General features: G+C 23.9%; 9 protein-coding genes across 9 annotated transcripts; 5 read left to right on the top strand and 4 right to left on the bottom strand.

Moving 5' to 3' along the window:
- Positions 1–1320: 1320 nt before the first annotated feature.
- Positions 1321–1833, top strand: DDB_G0293046 (hypothetical protein; the record flags this gene model as incomplete). The annotated part of the gene is made up of 1 exon (XM_629287.1): positions 1321–1833. The coding sequence occupies one exon, from the start codon at positions 1321–1323 to the stop codon at positions 1831–1833; it is 513 nt and encodes a 170-aa protein (XP_629289.1).
- Positions 1834–2126: 293 nt separating this feature from the next.
- On the top strand, positions 2127–6110 carry ctaA (hypothetical protein; the record flags this gene model as incomplete). Its single annotated transcript, XM_629286.1, has 2 exons — positions 2127–3083; positions 3171–6110. 2 exons carry the CDS (start codon positions 2127–2129, stop codon positions 6108–6110), a joined length of 3897 nt encoding a protein of 1298 aa, XP_629288.1.
- Positions 6111–7738: 1628 nt separating this feature from the next.
- DDB_G0293044 (hypothetical protein) lies at positions 7739–9889 on the top strand (the record flags this gene model as incomplete). The annotated part of the gene is made up of 1 exon (XM_629285.1): positions 7739–9889. One exon carries the CDS (start codon positions 7739–7741, stop codon positions 9887–9889), a length of 2151 nt encoding a protein of 716 aa, XP_629287.1.
- A 1366-nt stretch (positions 9890–11255) lies between these two features.
- DDB_G0293042 (hypothetical protein) lies at positions 11256–12587 on the top strand (the record flags this gene model as incomplete). The annotated part of the gene is made up of 2 exons (XM_629284.1): positions 11256–11355; positions 11437–12587. 2 exons carry the CDS (start codon positions 11256–11258, stop codon positions 12585–12587), a joined length of 1251 nt encoding a protein of 416 aa, XP_629286.1.
- Positions 12588–12834: 247 nt separating this feature from the next.
- DDB_G0293040 (hypothetical protein) lies at positions 12835–15021 on the bottom strand (the record flags this gene model as incomplete). The annotated part of the gene is made up of 1 exon (XM_629283.1): positions 12835–15021. The coding sequence occupies one exon, from the start codon at positions 15019–15021 to the stop codon at positions 12835–12837; it is 2187 nt and encodes a 728-aa protein (XP_629285.1).
- Positions 15022–15280: 259 nt separating this feature from the next.
- Positions 15281–15770, bottom strand: DDB_G0293038 (hypothetical protein; the record flags this gene model as incomplete). Its single annotated transcript, XM_629282.1, has 2 exons — positions 15281–15416; positions 15535–15770. The coding sequence occupies 2 exons, from the start codon at positions 15768–15770 to the stop codon at positions 15281–15283; spliced, it is 372 nt and encodes a 123-aa protein (XP_629284.1).
- Positions 15771–16153: 383 nt separating this feature from the next.
- ddx5 (DEAD/DEAH box helicase) lies at positions 16154–18247 on the bottom strand (the record flags this gene model as incomplete). Its single annotated transcript, XM_629281.1, has 1 exon — positions 16154–18247. One exon carries the CDS (start codon positions 18245–18247, stop codon positions 16154–16156), a length of 2094 nt encoding a protein of 697 aa, XP_629283.1.
- A 395-nt stretch (positions 18248–18642) lies between these two features.
- Positions 18643–19870, top strand: DDB_G0293034 (hypothetical protein; the record flags this gene model as incomplete). The annotated part of the gene is made up of 3 exons (XM_629280.1): positions 18643–18832; positions 19038–19503; positions 19585–19870. The coding sequence occupies 3 exons, from the start codon at positions 18643–18645 to the stop codon at positions 19868–19870; spliced, it is 942 nt and encodes a 313-aa protein (XP_629282.1).
- A 1157-nt stretch (positions 19871–21027) lies between these two features.
- helA (hypothetical protein) lies at positions 21028–24303 on the bottom strand (the record flags this gene model as incomplete). The annotated part of the gene is made up of 1 exon (XM_629279.1): positions 21028–24303. The coding sequence occupies one exon, from the start codon at positions 24301–24303 to the stop codon at positions 21028–21030; it is 3276 nt and encodes a 1091-aa protein (XP_629281.1).
- Between the last annotated feature and the right edge of the window lie 228 nt (positions 24304–24531).

The raw sequence follows: 24531 nt of genomic DNA, 5'->3' as shown, positions 1-24531 counted from the left end.
TTCAAATTTATTAAAAAAATAAATATATAATTAAAATAATATAATATATATGAATATATTTTTTAAAATAAAAAAATAAAAATAAAAATAGAAAAAAATAAATAACCACTACCACAAACACACCCACAATTTATTTATATATAATTAGAATAGATCTATAAAAATTACACATAAAATATTTTTTTTTTTTTTTGGTAATATTATTATATAGTATATCAAAAAAAAAAAAAAAAAAAAAAAAAAAAAAAAAAAAAAAAAAAAAATAATAAAATAAAATTAAACAAAAATAGAATAAATAAAATAATTTGATGGGTTCGAAAATTATTGATTAATGTGATGGTATTTACCAAATACAGATTTTTTATTAATAATTATTGGTGTGTAATTTATCAAATAATAAATTTATTAAAATATATCTCCCAAACTTCATTGTCACAATATATTTATTTTTGGTCAGAGATTTATTGGGCTCTATTCAATTGTCAATACCATATGATAAATAGGGATATTTTTGATCTTTTTTTTTTTTTCGAAAAAAAAAAAAGAGATAAAAATAGAATTGTTTTTTTTTTTTTTTTTTTTTTTTTTGACACCCCAATCCCAAAATCATCGTATTTTTAAAGAAATTTATACTATAATGAGTGTTTTTTTTATTTTAAAATAAATTAAAAAACCTATCGAAATTTTAAAAAAAAATTTTGTTTAAAATAAATTTAATTTCTTAAAACTACTATTACAACTATTTGAATTTTAAAAAATTACTCATTATCTATTACTAGATACATATATGTGTGGGTGTGATAGTATAATGTAAATATTTGGAGGTAGTGATTTTTTTCCTTTTTCCTTTTATTATCATTTTTAAAATAAAAAAAAAAAAAATAAAAAAAAAATAATTCATTTTTTAAATACAAATAATCCTTACTCCAAAAAACAAATAATATTTTAAAATAAATAAAATAAAATAAAAATATCATGATTCAATTTTAAAAAAAAAAAAAAAACAAAAAAATAAGTAAAAAAAAAAATATAAATATCATTTTATTTTTTTTTTTTTTTTTTTTTTTATTCATTATTTATTTATTTTTCCCAATTTTCTTACTTAATTTATTTATTTCTATTTATATTGTACAGTTTTTTTTAATTTATTAATAATTATTCATTTAAAAAAAAAATTTCATTTTCTAAATAAATCTAATAATTTTTAAAATAAAAAATAAAAATTAATAACAATAATAATAATAATAATAATAATAAATATAACAACAATAATAATAAAAACAAAAATAATTATTAAAAAAAAAAAAATATATTAAAAAAATGAAAGATTTAAATATTTTTAAAATATTAATAATAATTTTAATGGTATCAATTTATTTTATAAATATTATAAGATGTGAAATAGATTATAAGGTACCATGTGGTGATGGATATTGTGGTTTTGATCAAATGTGTTATAATTATAATCCGGTTGAAGATGTTTCGGTATGTTTATTAAGTGATAGTTTTTATCTTTTGGAATTGGTACAAAGTTTTGAAAAGACATGGTCAGATCATAGGGGTGATGAATTTTCCTTATTTAGAGTTAAAATCCTTAACCATTCAAATAAACCAATTTCCCATATATACATTGGCACCGATTTCACATTTGACTTGAAACAACAAAATAGTAGTGTTTGGAATATTCGTTTAGATACTTGGAATAATTTCTTAACATTACCAAATTATGTGAATGAAATTAGACCCTTTTCTTATCATTTATTCGGCTATATAGTAAGGGGCAATACTTCTCCCAATATGGTAATTCGTTCGATTACCTATATTGACTATTAAAATAAAAAAATAAAATAATAATAATATAGTAATAATAAAAAAAAATAAAAAATAAAAAAAAAATATTATTACCCTTTATAGTTGAAAAGAAAAAAAATTAATTTTAATTTATATGAGTAACCTAGAAGAAAAAAAAAAAAAAAAAAAAAATTATAGGGATAGTTATTTATTTAAATTTTATTTTTTTTTAATTTTTTTTTTTTAATTTTAAATTTTGTCATTTTTTTTTTTGCTGATCATGAAATTTTTTTTTTTTTTTTTTTCTTTTTTTTTTTTAAAGAGTATTTAAAAAAATGAATGTAGATAATAGCAAAGGGATAAAGTCTATACAATTGTATAGAATTAAACCAAGCTTTTTACATTTAAATGTAATTCCATTTATTATTATATACATTTATTTATTTTATTTATATTCAACAACTCCAATAGAACCAATAATAAATAATAATAATAATAATAATGGTACGACACTTATAAAATCAAATGATAGTAGTATTGGTGGTGATATTAGCAATGATACCATTATTAATAATAATAATAATTCTACTGAAAGTGGTGAAATTAAAGAAGATGAAAATCAAGTTGAATTCAATTTACATGTATTTTTAATTTGTTCAACTATGGCATTACATTTTGTATCGTATTTATTCAATCATTGGTCAATTGATTATAAATGTTTTGTAACAATGAAGAAAGTTGATAATATTAAATTTGCAACACATGCAAAAGTTACACCAGGTAAACATATGGGTATGAAACAATTATGCCCAATCTCTAGACATTTACATAGAGCACCTTCATCGATTTCATCTGCATCTTCAACAAGTGTAAACATTGTTGGTAATGGTAGTAATGTTGGTAAAATTTCAACTAAACATCTAAGTGAAAAGGAATTTAAAGATTTACAATATTCAATTGAATTTCAAAAAAGAAAATTAGTATATAATCCAGATAAGAAACAATTTGAAAAAATTAAATTCCATATACCATTAGATAGTGAAGAATTATTAAATCAAGCACGTTCCTATGAAACTGATGAACAAATTGAATTGGCAGCAATGAAATATGGTTTAAATAGATTCGATATTCCAATTCCAACATTTTTAGCACTATACAAAGAACAAGCTATCGCTCCATTCTTTGTTTTCCAAGTATTTTGTGTACTCTTATGGTGTTTAGAAGAATATGTTTTCTATTGTCTTTTCAGTTTATTCATGTTATTAGTATTTGAAGCAACTGTTGTTAAATCTGTATGTTATAATTAATTATTTTTTTTTCAAAAAAATATATATATAATTGTTTATATATTAACAACAATTTATTATTTTTTTTAAAAGAGATTAAGTAATTTAAATTCATTAAGAAATATGAGTAGTAAACCAACATTCCCAATTTATGTTTATAGATTAAATCAATGGAAACAAATTAATACAACAGAGATATTACCAGGTGATATTGTATCAATTGGTAGAGGTGCAAGTGAAGCAACATCAACACTACCATGTGATATGATATTGTTAAGTGGTGGATGTGTAGTGAATGAAGCAATGTTAACTGGTGAATCAACTCCACATCATAAGGAATCAATAAAGGATAGAAAATCAACAAAACCATTGGATTTAAAGAATGAAAAGATTCATATACTTTATGGCGGTACAACCATTGTTCAACATACACCATCCGAGAAATTAGCACGTGTCTCTAAACCACCAGATAGGGGATGTATTGCATACGCCTATAAGACTGGTTTCAATACGAATCAAGGCAGACTCATGAGAACAATTTGGTTTAGTTCTGAACGTGTCACTGCAAATAATAAAGAATCATTCCTTTTCATTCTCTTCCTATTGACATTTGCCATCGCCGCCTCTGCCTATCTATTCAATAAGGGTATCCGTGAAAATAATCGTTCAAAGTATAAACTTTTACTCAATTGTATCATGGTTATCACTTCTGTCGTCCCACCAGAACTTCCAATGGAATTATCATTAGCTGTAAACAATTCATTAATCTCTTTAATTAAATTGGGTATCTATTGTACTGAACCATTTAGAATTCCATTCGCTGGTAAGGTTGATGTTTGTTGTTTCGATAAAACTGGTACATTAACAACTGATGATTTAGTTCTTCAAGGTATTGCAAATTGTCCAAAGAAATATATAACTGCAAATAACGATCATGAAGATGTTGATATTGATTCTACTACAACTGATACCACTACTACCAATACTACCACTACTACTACTACTACTACCAGCACCACAAAAGAAGAACAAGAATCATCTTTAACTTCAACAACATTTGTTCAACCAAGTGAATTAGCAGATGTTATTCAATTTATATTAGCAGGTTGTCATAGTTTAGTTTTAATTGATAATAAATTAGTTGGAGATCCAATGGAAATGGCAGGATTAAAATCTATACCTTTTACATGTAAAGCCGATAAGATTTCTCATCAAAAGAAACCAATTAATATTGAAATTGTACATAGATATCATTTCTCATCAGAATTAAAGAGAATGACAACCATTTGTAATGTAGTTTACACCAAAAATCTCCAATGCAATACTTATGCATTCTCCAAAGGTGCACCAGAGATTATGAAACCATTCTTTAATGATAAATCATTACCAGATAATTATGATCAATGTTTCAAGAGTTACTCAAGACAAGGTTCACGTGTTTTAGCATTGGGTTATAAGAGATTCGAGTCTGGTTTAAATGTATCACAATATAAATCAATGGAAAGAGATTCAGTTGAAAGTAATTTAGAGTTTGGTGGTTTCATCATTTTCGATTGTCCATTGAAACCAGATTCAAAGGAATCAATTGAAATGTTAATGAATTCATCTCATCGTATAGTTATGATCACTGGTGATAATAGTTTAACTGCTTGTCATGTTGGTAAACAATTAGGTTTTGTTCAAGAAAATAAACAAACTATAATTTTACAAAAAATCAAAAACAGTAATAATAATAATAATAATGAAAAAAATGAAGAAAAAGAAGAAAATAATAATAATGATAATGATAATAATAATTTAGGTGAATGGGTTTCAGTTGATGAATCAATTATAATACCATTAGAAAATGGTAATGAAAATCATTTAAATCAATTAGATAAAGATTATAATCTTTGTATTGGTGGTAATAGTTTAGATTTAGTTATTGGTGATAAAAATTTAGAGAAAGATTTATATTTGGTTAAAGTGTTTGCACGTGTTTCACCAGAACAAAAACAAATGATTTTAACAAATTTCAAAGTGAATGGTCATTATACATTGATGGCAGGTGATGGTACAAATGATGTTGGTGCATTGAAACAAGCTCATGTTGGTATTGCAATCTTAAATAAAGGTGAATTTAAACCACCACCAGAGATTAATCTTAGGGAAATTTTCAATCAAGCTAAACAAAGACAAATGCAAGAACAACTACGTCGTAATGGTGATCCAAGGGCAGCGGCTGAATTGGCTCAAAAACAAGCGGCTGATCTTGCACAACGTATGCAACAAGATAATGAAGTTCAAATGGTGAAATTGGGTGACGCTTCTATCGCTGCACCATTCACTTCAAAATCGAGTGCCGTCAAACCAATCACTCATATCATTCGTCAAGGTAGATGTACATTGGTTACCACTTTCCAAATGTATAAGATTTTGGCTTTGAATTCATTGATCACTGCCTATGGTTTATCGGTACTCTATTTGGATGGTGTTAAATTGGGTGATACTCAAGCCACCATCTCTGGTATGTTGATCGCCGTTTGTTTCCTCTTCATCTCAACCTCAAAGCCTTTGATGAAGTTGGCTAATAAACGTCCAAATCCAAATCTATTCTCACCCTATATGATGTGCTCCATCCTTTTACAATTTGCACTTCATCTAGTTTGTATCATTTTCATCGTTCATCAATCTCAATTAAGAATTGGTACAAATAGACCTGATCCTGACTCACCTTTTGCTCCAAATCTCTTGAATTCCGCTGTGTTTTTAATGAGCAATGCTATGCAAGTCGCCACCTTTGCCGTCAACTACAAAGGTCATCCTTTCATGCAATCTCTCAGTGAAAATAAACCATTATTATACGCTCTCTCCTTTGTTTGGGGTTTAGGTTTATTATTGGCTACTGAAATTATACCACCATTAAATTCAATGTTAGAATTGGTTGAATTCCCTGATTCAACTTTTAGATTATATATGGTTGGTGCTATCATCTTGGATTTAGTTGGTGCTTGGTTCATTGAAAAAGTTTGTTCAGTTTTATTAAAAAATTAAAACATAAACTAAAAATAAAATAAAAAAAATAAAAAAAACTAAAAATAAAACATAAACTAAAAATAAAAAAATAAAAAAAGAAATCTTGGGAAACAAATCAAAAATTAATTCCAAAGTTAGAATGAAAATAAGAAATAAATAAAAAAAAGATATTAAAAAAAACATTTCAAAAAAAAAAAAATAATATTTAAAAAAAAAAAAAAAAATTTTTGAAACAAATCAAAAATTAATTCTAAAATTAGAATGAAAATAAGAAATAAATGAAAAAAAAAAAGATATTAAAAAAAAATTTCAAAAAAAAAAAATAAATAATCGGTAATATAAATTAATACAAAATTTTATCAAAAAAAAAAAAGATATTTTCGTTTTTTAGTTTTGTTGAAATTTGTTATAATAATAGGATTTACAAAAAAAAAAAAAAATTTAAAAATTTGGAAAAGTTCAACACTACATTGCGCGTGTGACGGTAGTGCTTTTTTTTTTTTTGATTTTCTTTTTTTTTCTTTTTTTTTTTTTTTCCGTGCAAAAAAATATCTTAAAAAAAAGGAATGGATACATTTTCAAATAAACAAAATGAAGGAAAGGTCAATTTTTTTTTTTTTTATTTTTTTATTTCTCGTCCACACGAGTCACACATTTTCTGGTTAATCAAATTTTTTTTTTTTTTTTTTTTTTTTTTTTATTTTTCTTTGCATAAAATTTTTTTCTTTTATTTTTTTTTTTTTTTTTTTAATTTGGATCTGCCACAGCAAACATCAACATTTTTTTATTTTTATTTTATTTAATTTTTTTTCTTTTAATTTAAATCTTCCACGCAAACCAAATTACCAAATCTTTTTTTTTTTCATTTAAAAAAAAAAAAAAAAAAATTGGACTTTTATTTGCCATTATTTTCACTTTGCTTTTATAGATATAATTAAATTTCATTTATTTAAACCTTTTCAATTTTTTTTTTTTTTTTTTTTTTTTTTTTTTTTTTTTTTTTTTTTTTTTTTTTTCTTTTGATTTTTTAATTTTTTTATTTTTCCCAAAAAGGGTAATTTTTAAAAATAGAACATTACAAATAAAATATATTATCGTTATACAATAAAATAAATTAAAACTAAACCCCCAAAATTTTAGTATATACTTTTCAATCAAAAATACTTTAACCCACCATCAATCAACAATCAAACGATATATAGTAATATAAATAATTAATTACCGTTAATAAAGCCTTAAAAACAAAAAAAAATAAAATAAAATAAAATAACCATATAATTTCTAAATAAATAGCCATTAATAATAATAATAATAATAATAATAATAATAATAATAATAATAATAATAATAATAATAGTAGCAATTCAAACAAAAAAATAAATAAAAAAATAAAATAAAAAATAAAAATAAAATAAAAAATAAAATAAAAATAAAAATAAACAAGTATTTTACAAATAATAGACAAATAATAGACAAATAGTTTGAATAAAAAAAAAAAAAAATAACTTCATAGAAAAAAGAGACAATTTTAATAATACAATTTTTTTTTTTTTTTTTTTTTTTTTTTAATAATAATTAATAATAATAATAATAATAATAATAATAATTAATAATAAATAATAATAATTATTCATAAAAAATAACCAATGGAATGGATAAAAATTCAACCAAAAGGTTTACAACCACCAAAAAGGGGTGGACATACCTCAACTATTGTAAAGAATAAAATGTATGTTTTTGGAGGTGGTAGTTATCAACCACCAAATGCAAATTCATTAGCATTGGAACCAAATAATTTACATGTTTATGATTTTACTAGCAATACATGGAGTATTCAATCGACAATGGGAACACCACCATCAATTCGTTATGGGCACACTGCCACTGAAGTGGGTGATAAAATCTTTATCATTGGTGGATATGGCACCAATATGTTTTATGACGATGTCTCAATTTTCGATACGGTTACAAACACATGGAGCACACCAATTTGCGGTGGACAAAGACCTTCAGCACGTTATGCACATACTGCAACATTGGTTGGCACTAATATTTTCGTGTTTGCAGGTTGCTATGAAAATAAATGTTTCAATGAGCTCTATTGTCTTGACACAATTCAATATCAATGGTCATTGGTTGTTACATCAGGCTCACCACCACAACAACGTTCTTATCATACCACCAATTTAATTGGTAGAAAACTTTATGTTTTCGGTGGTCATCTTGGTAATTCCTATCATAATGATCTCTATGTTTTCAATTTAGATTCAAAAGTTTGGACTCAAGGTATCACTTTAGGTAAATTTGAAACGGGTATAGCTTATCATTCATCGGCGATCATCAATAATCAACTCTTCATTTTCGGTGGTAACGACGGTAGAGTTTGTTATGATACCCTTTGGAAATTAAATATTGAAAATATGGAATGGGAGAAATTGGCTTTCAAAGATAGTTCACATAAACCACCCTCTCGTCATAAACATACCCTTTCCGTATCTCATGATCTCTCTTTAATTCTTTATGGTGGTATGGAATTCTATCCAAATTGTTATGATGATTTTTATAAATTATCAATTCCAATGGGTAAACATCCACAATCTCCAAATTTAATTTCAATTTATCAACAACCTTTAATTATTAATCAACAAAATAATAATAATAATAATAATAATAATAATAATAACAATAATAATAATAATGGTTTAATTGTTCAAATTCCATCATCACCATCAATGTTATCACTTGCAAGTGGAATTGGTATCGGATTATCACAATCTACACCATCAACTCCTACCATTTCAGAGATTACAGATGATAGAAATAAATTATTATATGAATATAATAAACTTAAAGAAGAACAAGACCAGGTTAAAAATGTTATTGATTTACTTTCATGTTTATCTCTTACAAATGCAACAATTGGTGAATTGGATAATTTAGAGAATTGTTTTTTAGATGGTTTAAAAAGAATTTCAAATGCAAAAAGAATTTATATTGAAACAAAAACTAAAGAATTAAGAGAGGAAAATGATTTCTTAAAACAACATTTTGGTAATAATAATAACAACAATAATAATAATTATCCACAAATACCACCATTATCACCTTCTTCTCCTTCTTCACCACCACTTTTATTACAACAACAATATATTAATCAACAACAATCATATAGTATTCAAAAACCATTTGGTTTTAAACATAATCAAAATATAATTAATCAAAATAATAGTTCAAACTATCATTCAAGTAAACCTTTAAGAAGAGTAAATTCAACTGATTCGGTTATTATAGATGGTAGAAATAAAGATTTAGCATTCAGTATGAATGGAAATAATTTAAGTCCTCAAGGATCCCCTCATTTAAACTCAAATCAAAGATCATATAATAGGGTTTTAAATAATAATTTTAATTTAAACTCTCCAACAAATCAATCAAATGTAAATTTAAATCCAAATAATAATAATAATAATAATAATAATAATAATAATAATAATAATAATAATAATAATAATAATAATAATAATAATAATAATAATAATAATAATAATAATAATAATAATAATACTTCTACTTCAAATATTATTAGTAATAATACCACCACTAATAATAATAACTCTACTGGTAATAATGCTAATTCTGCTATTCAAAATAATAATGGTATAAATATTCCAAATTTTGTAAATAATAATAGTAATAATAATAATAGCAACAATAATAATAGCAATAATAAATATATGTCAAAATCAAATCAACCACAATTTCCATTTCAAAATTACCAACCACCTCAACAGCAATAATAATAATTATTAATAATAATTAATAATAATAATAATAATAATAATAATAATAATAATAATAATAATAATAGTAATAATAATAGTAATAATAATAATTTAAAATAATGATATTGTAATAATAGTGATTTAGCTAGTCATTGTTATTCACTCTTATCAAAACTCAATAAAATATATATATATATATATAAAGAATATGATAAATTTGATTATATGGATTATATACATCAAAAAAAAAAAAAAAAATCAAATATCTATTTTGTGTTTTTTTATTTTTAATATATAGTTAATAAATACACTATCGCATAAATATAGTCAAACAAATAATAAGAGTTTTTTTTGAAAACTATGGCATAATAATTATTTATTAATTTTTTTTTTTTTTTTTAAAAAATTATAACATAATTATTAATTCCTTTTCTTTTTTTTTTTTTTTTTTTCTTTTTTTTGATTGGTAATCCAAAATTTTTTTCTTTTCTTTACAATAATCGTTTCATTTGCGGATCGGCAATCTCGTTTTTTTTTTGTATTTTTTTATTTTTAAAAAAAAAATAACACTTCAATTTTTTTTTTTTAAAAAAATAAATCCCATAAAATAGTTTTCAAAAAGACCAAACTTAAAAATTTCGAAAATTTTTTGTAATAAGACATTATTGTGTTTTTAACACATTAACAACATCCTTCTTTGACTTAAGCTTCATCACTTAAGTGTAACGTCAGATGAAACACCAGAATCATATTTCACAGTAAGGGTGCGATTTCACTATGGCAAAGGATAAAACGATAGGATCGATCGCGAGCAATTGCAGATCTCCCGTGCAGAATTTCTCAAATTTGGTGTTAACGCTGGAGAAATCCTAGAATGATATCACCGATACAAACCATTCTCATACATTCATTGTATTCTTCATTTAAAATTAAAGAAAAAAATAATTAATTGTATAATTAAACTTTTTGATAGTTTAATAAATAAATTATTAATTAAATAATTAGTTTTAATAATAATAATCAAATAAAACCTCAACTTAATAAAATAATAAATAAAATTAATTTGACAAACACCGTGGCGAAAAAAAAAAAAAATTTAATAAAAGTAGTAATTTTTTTAATCAAAAAACATTATTTTAAAAAAAAGAAATAAACTAAACTATATTTTAATCAAAGCTTATTAATTTATTTTTTTATTTTTTTTTTTAATTGCGTATATTTGTTGTTTTTATAGTTTATGGATTTGACTTTAAAAAAAGAAGAATTAATTTTTGAAAAAAAAAAAAAAAAAAAAAAAAAAAAAATGTTTCGGTTTTTTTTTTTTTTTTTTTTTTATTTTCAATATTTTGTTAATCAAAGAAAAAAAAAAGAAAAAAAGAAAATGAAGTCTTTTGACTTTTTTAAATCTTTAATTTCAAATAAATTATTTTTATTTACTACACCACTTTTGATATCAAGTTTAATCTTTTCATATTATTTATGTAAGTACTTATTTTTTATTTTTTATTTTTTTTTTATTAAATTATTAATAATTATAAATATTAATTTAAAATTTAAATAAGCAATTATTCAAAAGAAAAATTTAAGTTTAAAAGATAAATTAGAAAAAGAAAAACAAAATAAATTACATGAACAAAAGAAATGTGAAGAACAAAGATTAGGTAGAACTAGAGCAGAAAGAGAGTTGAGAAGAGTTGTCAATTCATATAAAGAAGATAGAGAGAATAAAAATGTGGAAAGACCACCTGATTATCCACCAATTGGATTTTTAGAGAGTTGTTTTAGAGAGAGAAATGGTACACCAAGACAAGGATTAATCGTTACCAAAGGTAAAGCATTATTAAAGTTAAAGACAAGTGTAAATCCAACCTATTCATTGGAGGGTTTAGATCAATATAGTCATTGTTGGTTAATTTTCATTTTCCACGAAAATACCAACACCTTACGTTCAGTTAGAAGTGATCGTCCAGCAAGTGGTGTCAAAGCAAAGGTTGCACCACCACGTTTAGATGGTATTAAAGTTGGATTGTTTTCAACCAGAACTCCACATCGTCCAAATCCAATCGGTTTATCAGTTGCCAAAATCGATAAGGTCGTTGGTGATACAATCTATTTATCAGGTATCGATTTAATTGATGGCACACCCATTTTAGATGTCAAACCATACTCTGTTCACGATAGTGTAAAGAGTGTTATTAATCCTGCTTGGGTCACAATACCAATCGTACCACCATTAGATAATGTCATCATTTTAGATGTGGCTAAGAAACAATTACAATATTTCGTCGATAAAAAGAAATTAAAATTCTATGACAACTATAATGATATCGAAACTTGTATTATTGAAATTTTAACAGAGGATATTCGTTCCGTCAGAAAGAGAAAACAAGATAAATTAACCGATCAAAAATTAAAACAAAATAAAGATACCAACTCTTCAACAACAACAACCACCAACAATACTGATGATAGTGAACTTCTTCAAGAGGAAGAAGGTCCTGAAAAACATAGATTTAGTTTAGATATTTTAAATATTAGATTCACTGTTGAAAATCAAATAGCTACTGTTTTTGAAATTTTAGAAGATGAAGTTTTAAATTCTGATGAAAATATTTATTTACCTTCAAATATTTATTCAAATAATAATATAAATAATAATAAAAATAATAATGAATCAAAAGTAACTGAATCTATTGGAAATAATGAAAAATAGTTTTGTAAAAAGAAATAATTTTAATTGGTTATAGAATAGGTTTTATTTAACAAAAAAAAATAAAAATAAAATTTTTTTTTATTTATTTTTAAATTTTTTTTTTTTATAATCATTTATATATTTATTATTTATTTATTTATTTTTTTATTCATTCATTTATTTTTTATTTTTTATTATTATTTATTTATTATTTTTATTATTATTATTATTATTATTATTATTATAATTATTTATTATTATTAATATTTTATATTTCAAAATTTAAATTCTTAAAATTATCACTAAAAGTTATAATATTTTGACCATTTTCATAATTATTAATTTTTGAAATAAAGTTTTTTATATCTTTTTCCAAGCGAGGTGTTTTTAAAAATAATTTTGAATCAAAGTTTTCTAATGATAGAATTTTACATTTGAGAAGTTTGATTATAATTTTATAAAGTATAAATCCTTTACCATGTTCAGCCTCTAGTGAATCATAGTAAGGATAAAAAAAGCAAAATATTTTGAAATACAAACTTTTCATTCTATTTATTTTTGAGAAATCATAGGAGAGAGTATGGGAGTTTGTAAGGACGATTTCATTTTTAATTGCACAATAAATGATTCTTTTTTGAAGTTCAGTTGTTTTGAGTGTCTTTATTTGGAAATCAGTGTTTAAAAGTTCACCAATTAAAAATTTTGATTCAATTGAATCAATTATAGAATTTGGAGCAACTACGAATTTTGGACTTGATAAAATCTGGTTTACCTTTTCTGAAACCGTCTCTTGATAATAAAATTTTAAGGTGGAATTATTTAGCCATCTTCTAGCAAGTGTTGGATTGGAAACTACCCATTCTGAAATACTACTTATAAATGATTTTCCTTGCTTTGGATTGTTTGATAAAAGTGAAGTTAAACGATATGAAACTGAATCAAATAGTTTGCCTATATCATTTTCAATTGAAAATTCCAATAGCACTTTTAAAAAACTTTGATGATATAATGGTAAATTTACTTGATTCATTTCTGGTGGTTCACCAAATTTAATAATATCTAATAAAAAACCAAAAAAATCTGTATCTCTCATGAGGAGGGATATATTTTTAACATGTTCAATATTATAATGTCTTGGAAACTTTTTAAAGTATTCTTTAAAAGTTTCTATACATCCTTTTTTAATTATACAATTTAAAAATTCATTTGGATTATACAAATAAATTGGTAGGTCTTGAATTATCTCTTTTGAAACATTGTCATTAAGATAATTATAGTCAGATTTGTTATTATGAGTTGTTTCAAAGCGAACCTGATCTCTCATACCCATCTTTCTTAACCTATAATCACATACCAATGATATCTTTTTTAATGAAATGTCTCCTTTTAATTTTTCATTAAAGTATAATGCAACATTTGGATCATTGATTATTACCAATGATCTAAGGCTAAATAAAGCTATACCAGAAAATTTTAAATCCTCCCATAGAGTTTTGGTAATTTCAACATTAAAACTTTCAAATAAACATTTGATTGGAATTTCCATTGCTTCAATTACACATTTTTCAATTTTAATACCAAAAATAGTTACCAACTCTGCTGGTGATTGTAAAATATCTATTCTTTGTTCAATATATTTATATTTATTTAAAATCTCTTTAAAAATAAATAAATTTTGGTGTTCAAAAATTGATAACATACAATCTTTGAATGAGTTTGGAATAATTTCATGTTTTGGAAAATGATCAATAATGAATGGCCCGTATATTTCTGATAAATTTTTACTCGCTATTAAAGAGTTTAAATATTGTGCTAATTGACAAAATGAAATATTAATTTCATTAAAAATAAATTCAAACATTTCTTTTCTTTTATTGATTTCATTATGTTTTTCTTCTTTATTTGAATCAGTAATAGTAATTTCTTGAAATAATAATTTTAATGAGTGTAAATCAATATTCTTTATATTAAAATGATTGTTATTAATTAGAAATTTGAATTTATCAGAATTACAGCTTTTAATTAAATGCTTGTAAAATAATTTTCCAAATATTTGAAAATGATTTTCAGCATAATAATACCTTCCTCCACTATTTATTTGAGATTTATTATTAATTTCATTTATTTCATTTCCAAATATTTTAAAAACTAGTTCAAATAATTCAAATGGTAATTCATCCCAAATATATAACTGTTCTAAACATGATTCATTAAAATTTATAAAATATTTGAATGTATCCATATTAATATTTTGATTTTCAATAAAATAAAATTTATAATCATTTAATTTTTCAATTAATAATTGTTGATTCTTTGTTTTCAATATTAATTCAAATGGGAAATCATAATAATTATATCTAATATATCTTTGTTCTTTATTATATTCTTTAATGTTTGAAAAGATTATATTCTTTAAATATTTATTTTTGAAAATCTTATTATATAATCCATCCATTTTTTTTTTCTTTATGGCATTGGTGGTCAAAAAAAAAAAAAAAAAAAAAAAAAAAAAAAAAAAAAAATACAACAAACACAAAATTTTTAAAAAAAAAAATTTCAGAAAATGTCAAGAAAAAAAAAAAAAAAGTGAAAAAAAACCTAAAGCGTGGTGTCAGAAAACAAATAAAATTTATTTACAGAAAATCTTAAGATTTTTATTTTATTTTTTATTTTGTTTTTATTTTTTTTTTTTCAATAAGAATTTGATTTTATATTTAATTTGCACCTGAAGCTAAAACGATGATAACAATAACTAACATGACAAAGAATAAAACGACTGAGGCGATACCTAAAGATCTAGCAGTTCTGTTGTGAGATCTAATATAATAGAAACCACCTAACCAAAGTAATCTAAATGAAAAAAATAAAAAAAAAAAATAAAAAGAAAGTTTAAAATAATTAGTATAAAGAATAAAAAAAAAAACCAATATATATATATATAAATTTAATAAATAAGTAAATCAATTACGAGATGAAGAAGCCACAAATAAAGAAAATCAAAGCTCCAGTATATCCTCCATCATGATGATGATGATGATGATGGTCAGATGTAGTTACAGTAGTTGCATAAACTGGTTGTTGAGCATAAACTGGTTGTTGAGCATAAACTGGTTGTTGTGGGTAAGCATATTGTGGTTGTTGTTGGTAACCTTGGTAAACTGGTTGTTGTCCCATTAATGGTTGCTTATCTTGTTCTAAACCCATTTTTATATATATTTACAAAGATTAAAGAAATTTTAAATGGAGAAAAAAGAAAAAAAAAAATAAAAAAAAAAAATTTATAAAAATAAAAAAAAAAAAGAAAAAAAAAAAAAAAAAAAAAAAGAAAATAACTTAAAAAAAAAAGAAAAAAACTTTTTTTTTTAGAACACTTTTCTCAAAAATTCGAAATAAAAGATTTTTTTACTTTTCCAACCACTTTGTTTAACCAAAAAAAAAAAAAAAAAATAAGGACCATTTTTTTATTTTTTTTTTTTTATTTCAAATAAAACTATTTCTTGGTTTCTCATGAAAGCCAAGAAAAAAAAAAAAAAAAAAAAATCGTATATCTACTAAATAGATTGCAATCTTTATTTTTTTATTTAAGTTTAATATTTTTTAAATTTTTTATTTTTATCTTTACTCTTTGTTTCTTTACCATTATCACTATTACTGTCACTATCATTATCACTATCACTATCAATATTTTTTCTTTTAAATGATTTAAATTTTTTACATTCATCATCACTATCTTTTTTTCTATCTTTTTTAATTAATTTTTCATATTTTGCCAAGTAAGCTTCATCATCTTTTTCAACGTCATCTTTTTGAGCCAATTTCTTTTGTTTTCTTTTTGAAAGTGTGAATTCGAATTTTGTACCAAAGTTTTCATTACATAGCTTTAAGAATGGAATGGAGATATTTTGATGTTGATCTTTTAGGAATTGAACAAAAGGTTCAACCAAATAAGAATCACTGTTTGTGAGGAAACTAAATGCTTTTGGATTTACAACTTTATCGGATCTACCAGCACGGCCAACTCTATGACAATATTGTTCTAGAGATCTTGGAAAATCATAATTTATAATATTGAAAATATCATCGATATGAATACCACGACCAATGATATCGGTTGAGAGTAATAGAGTTGATCGTGAACTTGAGAATTTATTAATGAGTTTCTCTCTCAACTCTTGATCAATATTACCAAAGATTGTATCATGTTTAATATTTGATTTTAATAACATGATCGAAATTCTCTTTAGCTCTTTAATTTTATTAAAGAATACAATTGTTTTCTTCTTTTCTTTAAATTGTGGCTCACTTAATAGTTTAATGAGTGCACGTGGTTTTTTATGGTGGGCAATTAATTGAGCATCTTGTTGAATATGATTTAGTTTTGGTAATTCTGAAGAACCAATTCTTAAACGAATCGATGGATCTTTAATCCAATCTTTTGAAACCTCTTTTAATGAATCTGGAAAAGTGGCACTAAATAATATATTTTGTGAATCGGGTCTAATTTGACCACGAATTTGTTTAAGTTGTGGTATTAAACCTTTGGAAAGCATTTTATCAGCCTCATCCAGTACTAACATTGTAACACTTGAAAGATCAACATGACCATTCTCTATCATCTCAATTAAACGACCCGGTGTTGATATTAAAATTTGTGGTTTTTCTTTTTCCAATTGTTCAATCTGAAGGTTTTTAGAAATACCACCATATATAACCGATGTTTTAATTCCAAATAGTTGAGTGATTATCAATGTATTACTATGAACCTGTAAACCTAATTCTCTTGTTGGTACTAATACCAATACTAAAATACCTGTATATTGTTTTGGTGCTTTTTCCCCTGTTATTTTATTCTTTCCGCCTCTATCAACTCTTGCTAAACAATGTGGTATCATTGGTGCTAAATAACCCAATGTTTTACCTGATCCTGGTAAACTTGTACCAATAATATCATGACCTGTTAAAATTGCTGGCCATGCATATTGTTGAAATAAAGTTGGTGTTGGAAATTGAGTTTTCTTAAAAAATAATTTTAATGTATTTGGTAAACATTCACTTTCTCCTGTATTTGCAATTGGTATTTTACAATTATTTGGATATGTTTTATTTTCAATTTCTTTATTTTTTTCTTTTTCTTTTTCTTTTTCTTTTTCTTTTTCTTTTTCTTTTTCTTTTTCTTTTTCTTTTTCTTTTTCTTTTTCTTTTTCTTTTTCTTTTTCTTTATTTTTGTCACCTTCATCATCATCATCATCATCATAATAATTATCGTCATCACTTTTATTTTCAATTATAAATTCTGTAGTTGAATTTATAAATTCAAATGAATCAATATCTTTAATTGTTGATGATTGTAAGAATCTTTTTTTAAAAGAAGGTAAATTAATTGATTTAAAATCTATTGATTTTAAGGTTATATTAAAATCTTCAGGTTTTTCATTATCTATTTGTGTTTTTTCATCACCACCTATTTTTTCTTCTTTTTGTTGTTTTTTAAATTTATATACATAATCATCTTGTTGAAATAGAGCTTGTTTATTTAATCCTTCATTAAATTCATCATCATTTATTTTTAAAATTTCTTCATCCTCTAATTCCTGTTTACTTAATTCAACTTGATTATTTTTAATATATTTACTATTATTAAATTTATTATCAGTATTATATTTATTTTTATATTTATTCATTTTTTTTTTTTTTTTATTGGTTTTGTTCAGGAATTTTTATAAAAATTAAAAAAAAAAAAAAAAAACGAACGAAAAAATGTTTTTAATGTTATTTTTATTTTTTTTTATTTTTTTTTTTATTTTTAATTTTTTTTTTTGTTTTTATTTTCATTTTTATTTTTATAACAAAGGATTAAATCTTAACAAAGATAATTTTTATTGATTTTTTTAATTTTTTTTTTTTTATTTTTTTTATTAGCAATGGATTTAAAATAATCAATCATAATTAAAATATCTTAATTGATTTTTTTCAATTTTTTTTTATTTTTTTTTTTTTTTTTATATTTTCGTCAGTGCTCTGATTTTTTTTTTTTTTTTTTTTTTTTTTTTTTTCTGTGATTTCAACAAAGTATAAAATGTTTTTATCTTTAATTTATTGGTCAATCTTTTTAGCTGGTTTCATTTGTATTTTCAGTTATCTTGTTCCAGTTATTTTAGCTGCTTTCAAATTTGAGGATCAAAACTTAAAACAAAAGTATAATGCTAAATGGGCTTTAGTTTCAGGTGCCTCATCTGGCATTGGTAGAGCCGTTGCCACAAAATTAGGTATGTTTTTTTTTTTTTTTAAAAAAATTGTTTTTTCTTTTTATTATTATTTATTTATTATTTATTTATTTATTTATTTATTTATTTATTTATTTATTTATTTATTTATTTATTATTATTTTTTATTTATTTATTTATTTATTTATTTAAAATAAAAAAAAAAGATATTAACAAAATTTTTTTTAATTTTTTTAAAATTATAAAGCTGCACAAGGTTTAAATGTTGTTTTAGTTGCACTTGATGATGAAACTTTACAAGGTGCATTTGAATCATTAAAAAAACAATTCCCAAAGGTTGAATTTAGAAAGGTTGGTGTTAATTTAGGTAGAGCTGATCATGAATATGATTACATGCCAATCATTAAAGCAGCTATCAAAGATATCGATGTTCAAATTTTAATCAACAATGCAGGTTACATCCAATTATCAGCATTCTTCCGTTCAACTTTAGAAAAACAATTAGTCAACTTAGAATGCAATATGATGTCACATGTTAAACTCACTCATTACATTGTATCAAATATGGTTGAAAAGGGATTAAAGGGTTGTGTTACTTTTACTTCAAGTCAATCTGCTTTCTTCCCAGCTCCAAGTTGTAGCAGTTATGGTGGTGGTAAAGCTTTCTTACAATCATTTGCTGCTTCATTAGCAATCGAATGTTATAATTATGGGTATGTAATAATAAAAATAATAATTATAATAAAAATATTATTTCAAATTACTAATAATTTTTTTTTAAAAAACAAAAATAGTATTGATGTTATCAGTTTACAAAGTGGACCAATCCAAACAAACTTTTATGATAATCAACCAAAACTTTCATTCTTCAAATTCTTCCATGCAATTTCAGATACACCAGATTCAGTTGCTGACATTTTAATTCGTAGTGTTGGTAGACTCACTTGGAGAGATAGTTCACTTTTCACCATTGGCAGCCGTCTCGTCACTAAAATTGTTGATATGAATTTCTTAATCCAAGGTATTGCTCGTGGTCAATCCCTTTCATCTGACTTTAAAAATCATCCAGAATTAAGATAAATAAATTTATTTAATTCATTTTAAAATTTTTTTATTTATTTTTGTTTTTTTTTTTTTTTTTTTTTTTCTAGAGATTAAAAAGAACTAATAAAACCTATTCCTTACAATTAAAGAATTTTTTTTTTTTTTTTTTGGTAAATATAATAAAAATAACTAAAAAAGAGTAAGATTGGTAAATCCATCCAAGTATTTAAACCAACAACAGTGATGGTTTGGAAAGTAAAAAGATTTTAAAATTACTTTCTGGTCTGGAATTGAGGGGATAAACAAATCTTGGTCAAATTGTTCAGGTACTAATTCTGATTAGTTTTTGTTGTCAGAATCTCGTTTTAAACCATATGGCTGCTTGGACTTTTTCAGTTAATTTATTTTTGTTTTTTATGGATTTGGATGGTTACTTTCTCGTGATTGAATTTGTTCTTTTTCTTCATTTTTATTTATATAAAATGACAATTGTGTTGGATGTTATTGATATGTCCAAGTGGTTGAAGATTTTGCTGTCCCCTATTAGTGGGTTATAATGAGTTGAGTGTCGAAAAAAATAAATAGAAGAATTCAAGGCCAATAAAATGATTTATATCGTTATTATCAAGATGTTAAAATAATAAATTTATGAAGTACGAGGGCCACTTTACTCTTTTTTTGAAAAAAAGGGTAAAGCTTGGGGAAGGACAAAAACAATTGCTCATACAAACTACCCCTCTTTTTTTAAAAATTTTTTTTAGTAAAAGTAATTTTTCGAATTGATAGCATTGAGGGGAATTCAATACAGATCAAATGATAATATGGTTATTATTAAAATGGTAAAATTAAAAATTTGTAAGCAATGAGGACTCTCACTTAGTTTTTAGTAACTCTTTTGGAGACGAAGGGTTTTGATAGTTGGTTATTGATGTAGAGTGAAGTTTCTTTGTTGTAAGTAAGTATCTCAAGGAGAAGCAACAAATATCGCATTATCGAACTCAGCAAAAATAATTAAAAAAAAAAACAAAATACTAATATTAAAAAGAATCATTTCTGATTACCATTATGAAATTCCATAGAAATTATTTTTAAGATTTTTTTTTTATTTTTTATTTTTTGGTTTGCAAAACTAATTGTATTTTTGAGTGGTTTTGACATCCCTTTGATTTTTTTTTTTTTTTTTTGGAATTAAATTATTTACGACTTTTTCCACCTTTTGATTTTCCAGAACCAAATTTGGAACCTTTACCACCACCACCACCGCCTGATTTAGATTTTGAACCTTTTGGATTACCTTTTGTTTTGTTTACTCTCATCTTTCTCTCTTTCTCTGAACGATTCTTTGAAATTTGATTTTTATCTTTAAGTTCACTTGGTCTACCTTTAAGTCCATGAGAACCTTTAGCATGGGAAGCTTTATTATCTTTCTTTTCTTTCTCTCTACCTTGTCCTCTCCATTTTTGTGGAAGATATTCTTTTTGATTTGGTTGATATTTAGAGTTTTCATCTTCACCAACTCTTTGAATTCTACCATGAGTTTTCTTTTTCCATTCTTCGTAACCTTTATGACTCTTTTTAGCTTCAACCAATTTACCAGCTTCATTACGAACCAATTTCTTTGAATTCTTTCTATCAGCATCGGCTTGACTACTAACGAATTTACCTTTTCTCTTATCCCAAACCATTGATTTCTTTTGTTTTCTATCAGTATCGGCTACTAAATTAACTTCATCATCTTTAGTGAATCTATTTGAAATTGACATTGCTCTCTCTTGAATTAAATTTTCTGGTGTTGCTGAAATAAAGAAATTTGGATCTCTTGATGATGATCTTGATTTTAATTTCTTTTTATTATTATCATTTTTATCTGATGATTCAATTTTAATATTAAATTTATTTTTATTTTCATCTTCTTCATCATCCTCATCTTTTTCATTTTCCTCTTCTTCATCATCATCATTTTCACCTTCTTCATCATCATCATCATTTTCATCATCATTTTCATTCATTTTAATATCTTTATTATTATCATTATTATCATTTGATTTATTACTTCTTAACATTTCTTCAGTAATATTTTCAGTTAATTGTAATAATCTTTTTCTTGTATCTAATTTTGAATAATCAAATTCTTCATTTTCAGGACCTAAATTTGTTTCAGATTGTTGAAGATATAATTTCTTTTGTTGAGATTCGATAACGTTTGTATGAACTTTTCTTTTATCTTTCATGATTGAAACTTGAACATTATTTTTTCTAGCATCCAATTCCAAAACGGTTTGTGGTGGTCTAAATGATTTCAAAGATTGAATGAAATCATTTCTAATTTGATCGTTTGAATTCAAATGATCACTTAACATTGGATGATATTTTGATTTATCCATTAGCTTGGCACGTCTATTTGATTCATGAGAGGCACCAGGACGAGTTGATAAATATTTCTTGTGAGCATTGTGAATTGTTTTGGTGAGACTAAGTAACTCTATACATTCTTTACGTTGAACATTTACAAATTCAGTTTCACGATCAATGATTGTTTGTGGAATTGTACCATAGAAAGAGTATTTTGGATCATTGATTGTTTGACCTTCATATTGGAATTTATTTAAAAACTTTCTACCCAAATAAAGATGTAAATCAATCATATAGGGAACCTCATCAGGTGATACCAATGAATAGGCAATACCTGATCTTCCAGCTCTAGCAACACGACCAACCCTATGAATGAAAATCTTTTCTTTTGGTGGAAAATCGAAATTGATAACATTATCCAATAATGGAATATCAATACCACGTGCTGCTAAATCTGTTACAACCATAACACCAACTTGATGTGAACGAAACTTTGCTAAATTAATCTTTCTTGCAACTGGATCCAAATAACCATGAATATAAGTCGATGCAATACCAGCACGTTCTAATAAAATATGAATAAATTCGACATGATATTTTGTTGATACAAATATAATTGTTGATGATTTCTTTTGTTGTTGTTGATTTGATTCATTATTTGTTGTTGTTGTTGTTGTTGTTTCTGTTGTTGGTAATTGTGGTTTTTTATAAATTATATCTTTTAAGAGGAATAATAAAACACCTAATTTTTCTTCATGACGTAAAGTAAAGAAAGATAATGAAAGGTTTTCACTAATTTTAGTATCTGTATCTAAATTTATCAATTTTGGATTATTTAAACCAGCTCTAACGAAATCTACCAATAGTGATGGTAAAGTTGCAGAGAATAAAAGTGTTTGACGATTTTCACTAAGTTTTGATAGAATTTCTGTGAGTTGTTCATTGAAACCCATTTCAAATAAACGATCAGCTTCATCGAAAACAATGTATTGTACCTTTGATAATGACATACCAGTCTCTAAGAGATGATGCATTAAACGACCTGGTGTGGCAATGATAATATCAGGATTACGAGCCAAATCTGTGAATTGATCTTCCATACTATCACCACCAACGATTAAAATGGTACGTAATTGAGTGCCTTGTGAAAAGTCTTTAACAACTTTGAATGTTTGAATTGCCAACTCACGAGTTGGTGAAAGAATAACTGCTCTAACACCAACGGTTGTTGAATGGTCACCCAACTTTTGAATCATTGGAATTACAAATGCACCAGTTTTACCAGAACCAGTTCTTGCCATACCAACAATATCATGACCATCCAAAATCATTGGAATTGATTTACGTTGAATTGGTGTTGGTACATTAAAACCCTTCTTTAAAATTGCTTTCAATAAATTCTTTGTTAAATCCATCGATTGGAAACCACCAGTCTTCTTTTTCTTTTTACTAGTTGTTTCCTCCTCTTGTTCATTATTTTCATCCATTGGAAATGATTCAAACTTTTCACTACTTTCAATTTCTTCTTTTTTATTTGATTTTTTTGATTTTTTATTATCTGCATCTGCATTTTTATTTTTATTTGATTTTTTAGCTTGTTTTTCATCATCATAAAATTCTTCATCTTCACTATTGAATTGGTCACCATTATTATCAAAGTTTGAATTATCAATTACTTCGTCATTGTAGTCTAATAGATCTAAATCTTCATTTAAATCACCATCAAATTCATTCATCATATCACCGAATAAATTGGTTTCAAAATTTTCATTAATATTAATACGATTCATTTGTTGATGTTTATAATCATCTTGATCATTGAATATATTTTGATCGAAAAATGATTGATCCTCTTTTAAAAATGTTGATGGTTCTTTTAATTTATCTTTAATTACAATGGTGTTTTGACGTTTCTCTAATTTCTTTTTAAATTCTTCTTTCTTTTTCAAACGTTTTGCTTGTGCTCCATCATTGTTGTTGTTACTATTTTTTGATAATAATGCTTTTTGATAGGATTTTGTTTCCAATTTTTTACCTTTCATATAATCATTTTGTGATTCATTTGATTTCTTTAAATTTCCTTTATTTTTTATTTTTACATTATTTGGTTTTACCATTTTTTTTTTGTATGAAAATATATATGGGTTTTTTTTTTCCTAAAAGTAAAGAAAAATAAAAATAAAAATAAAAATAAAAAAAAGTAAAAAAAAATAAAAAATAAAATAAAAATAAAAATAATAAAAAAAAAAAAAATTAAAAAAAAATTAATTCAAAAAAAAACGAAAAAAAAAAAACGAGTAAATATTTTTTTATTTTTTTTTTATTTTAATTCCCATTTTCCAATT

Source organism: Dictyostelium discoideum, assembly GCF_000004695.1.
Source record: "Dictyostelium discoideum AX4 chromosome 6 chromosome, whole genome shotgun sequence".
Taxonomy (NCBI): domain Eukaryota; phylum Evosea; class Eumycetozoa; order Dictyosteliales; family Dictyosteliaceae; genus Dictyostelium; species Dictyostelium discoideum.
The sequence above is the reverse complement of the archived record's forward strand: the minus strand, read 5'-3'. Positions and strand labels throughout refer to the sequence as shown.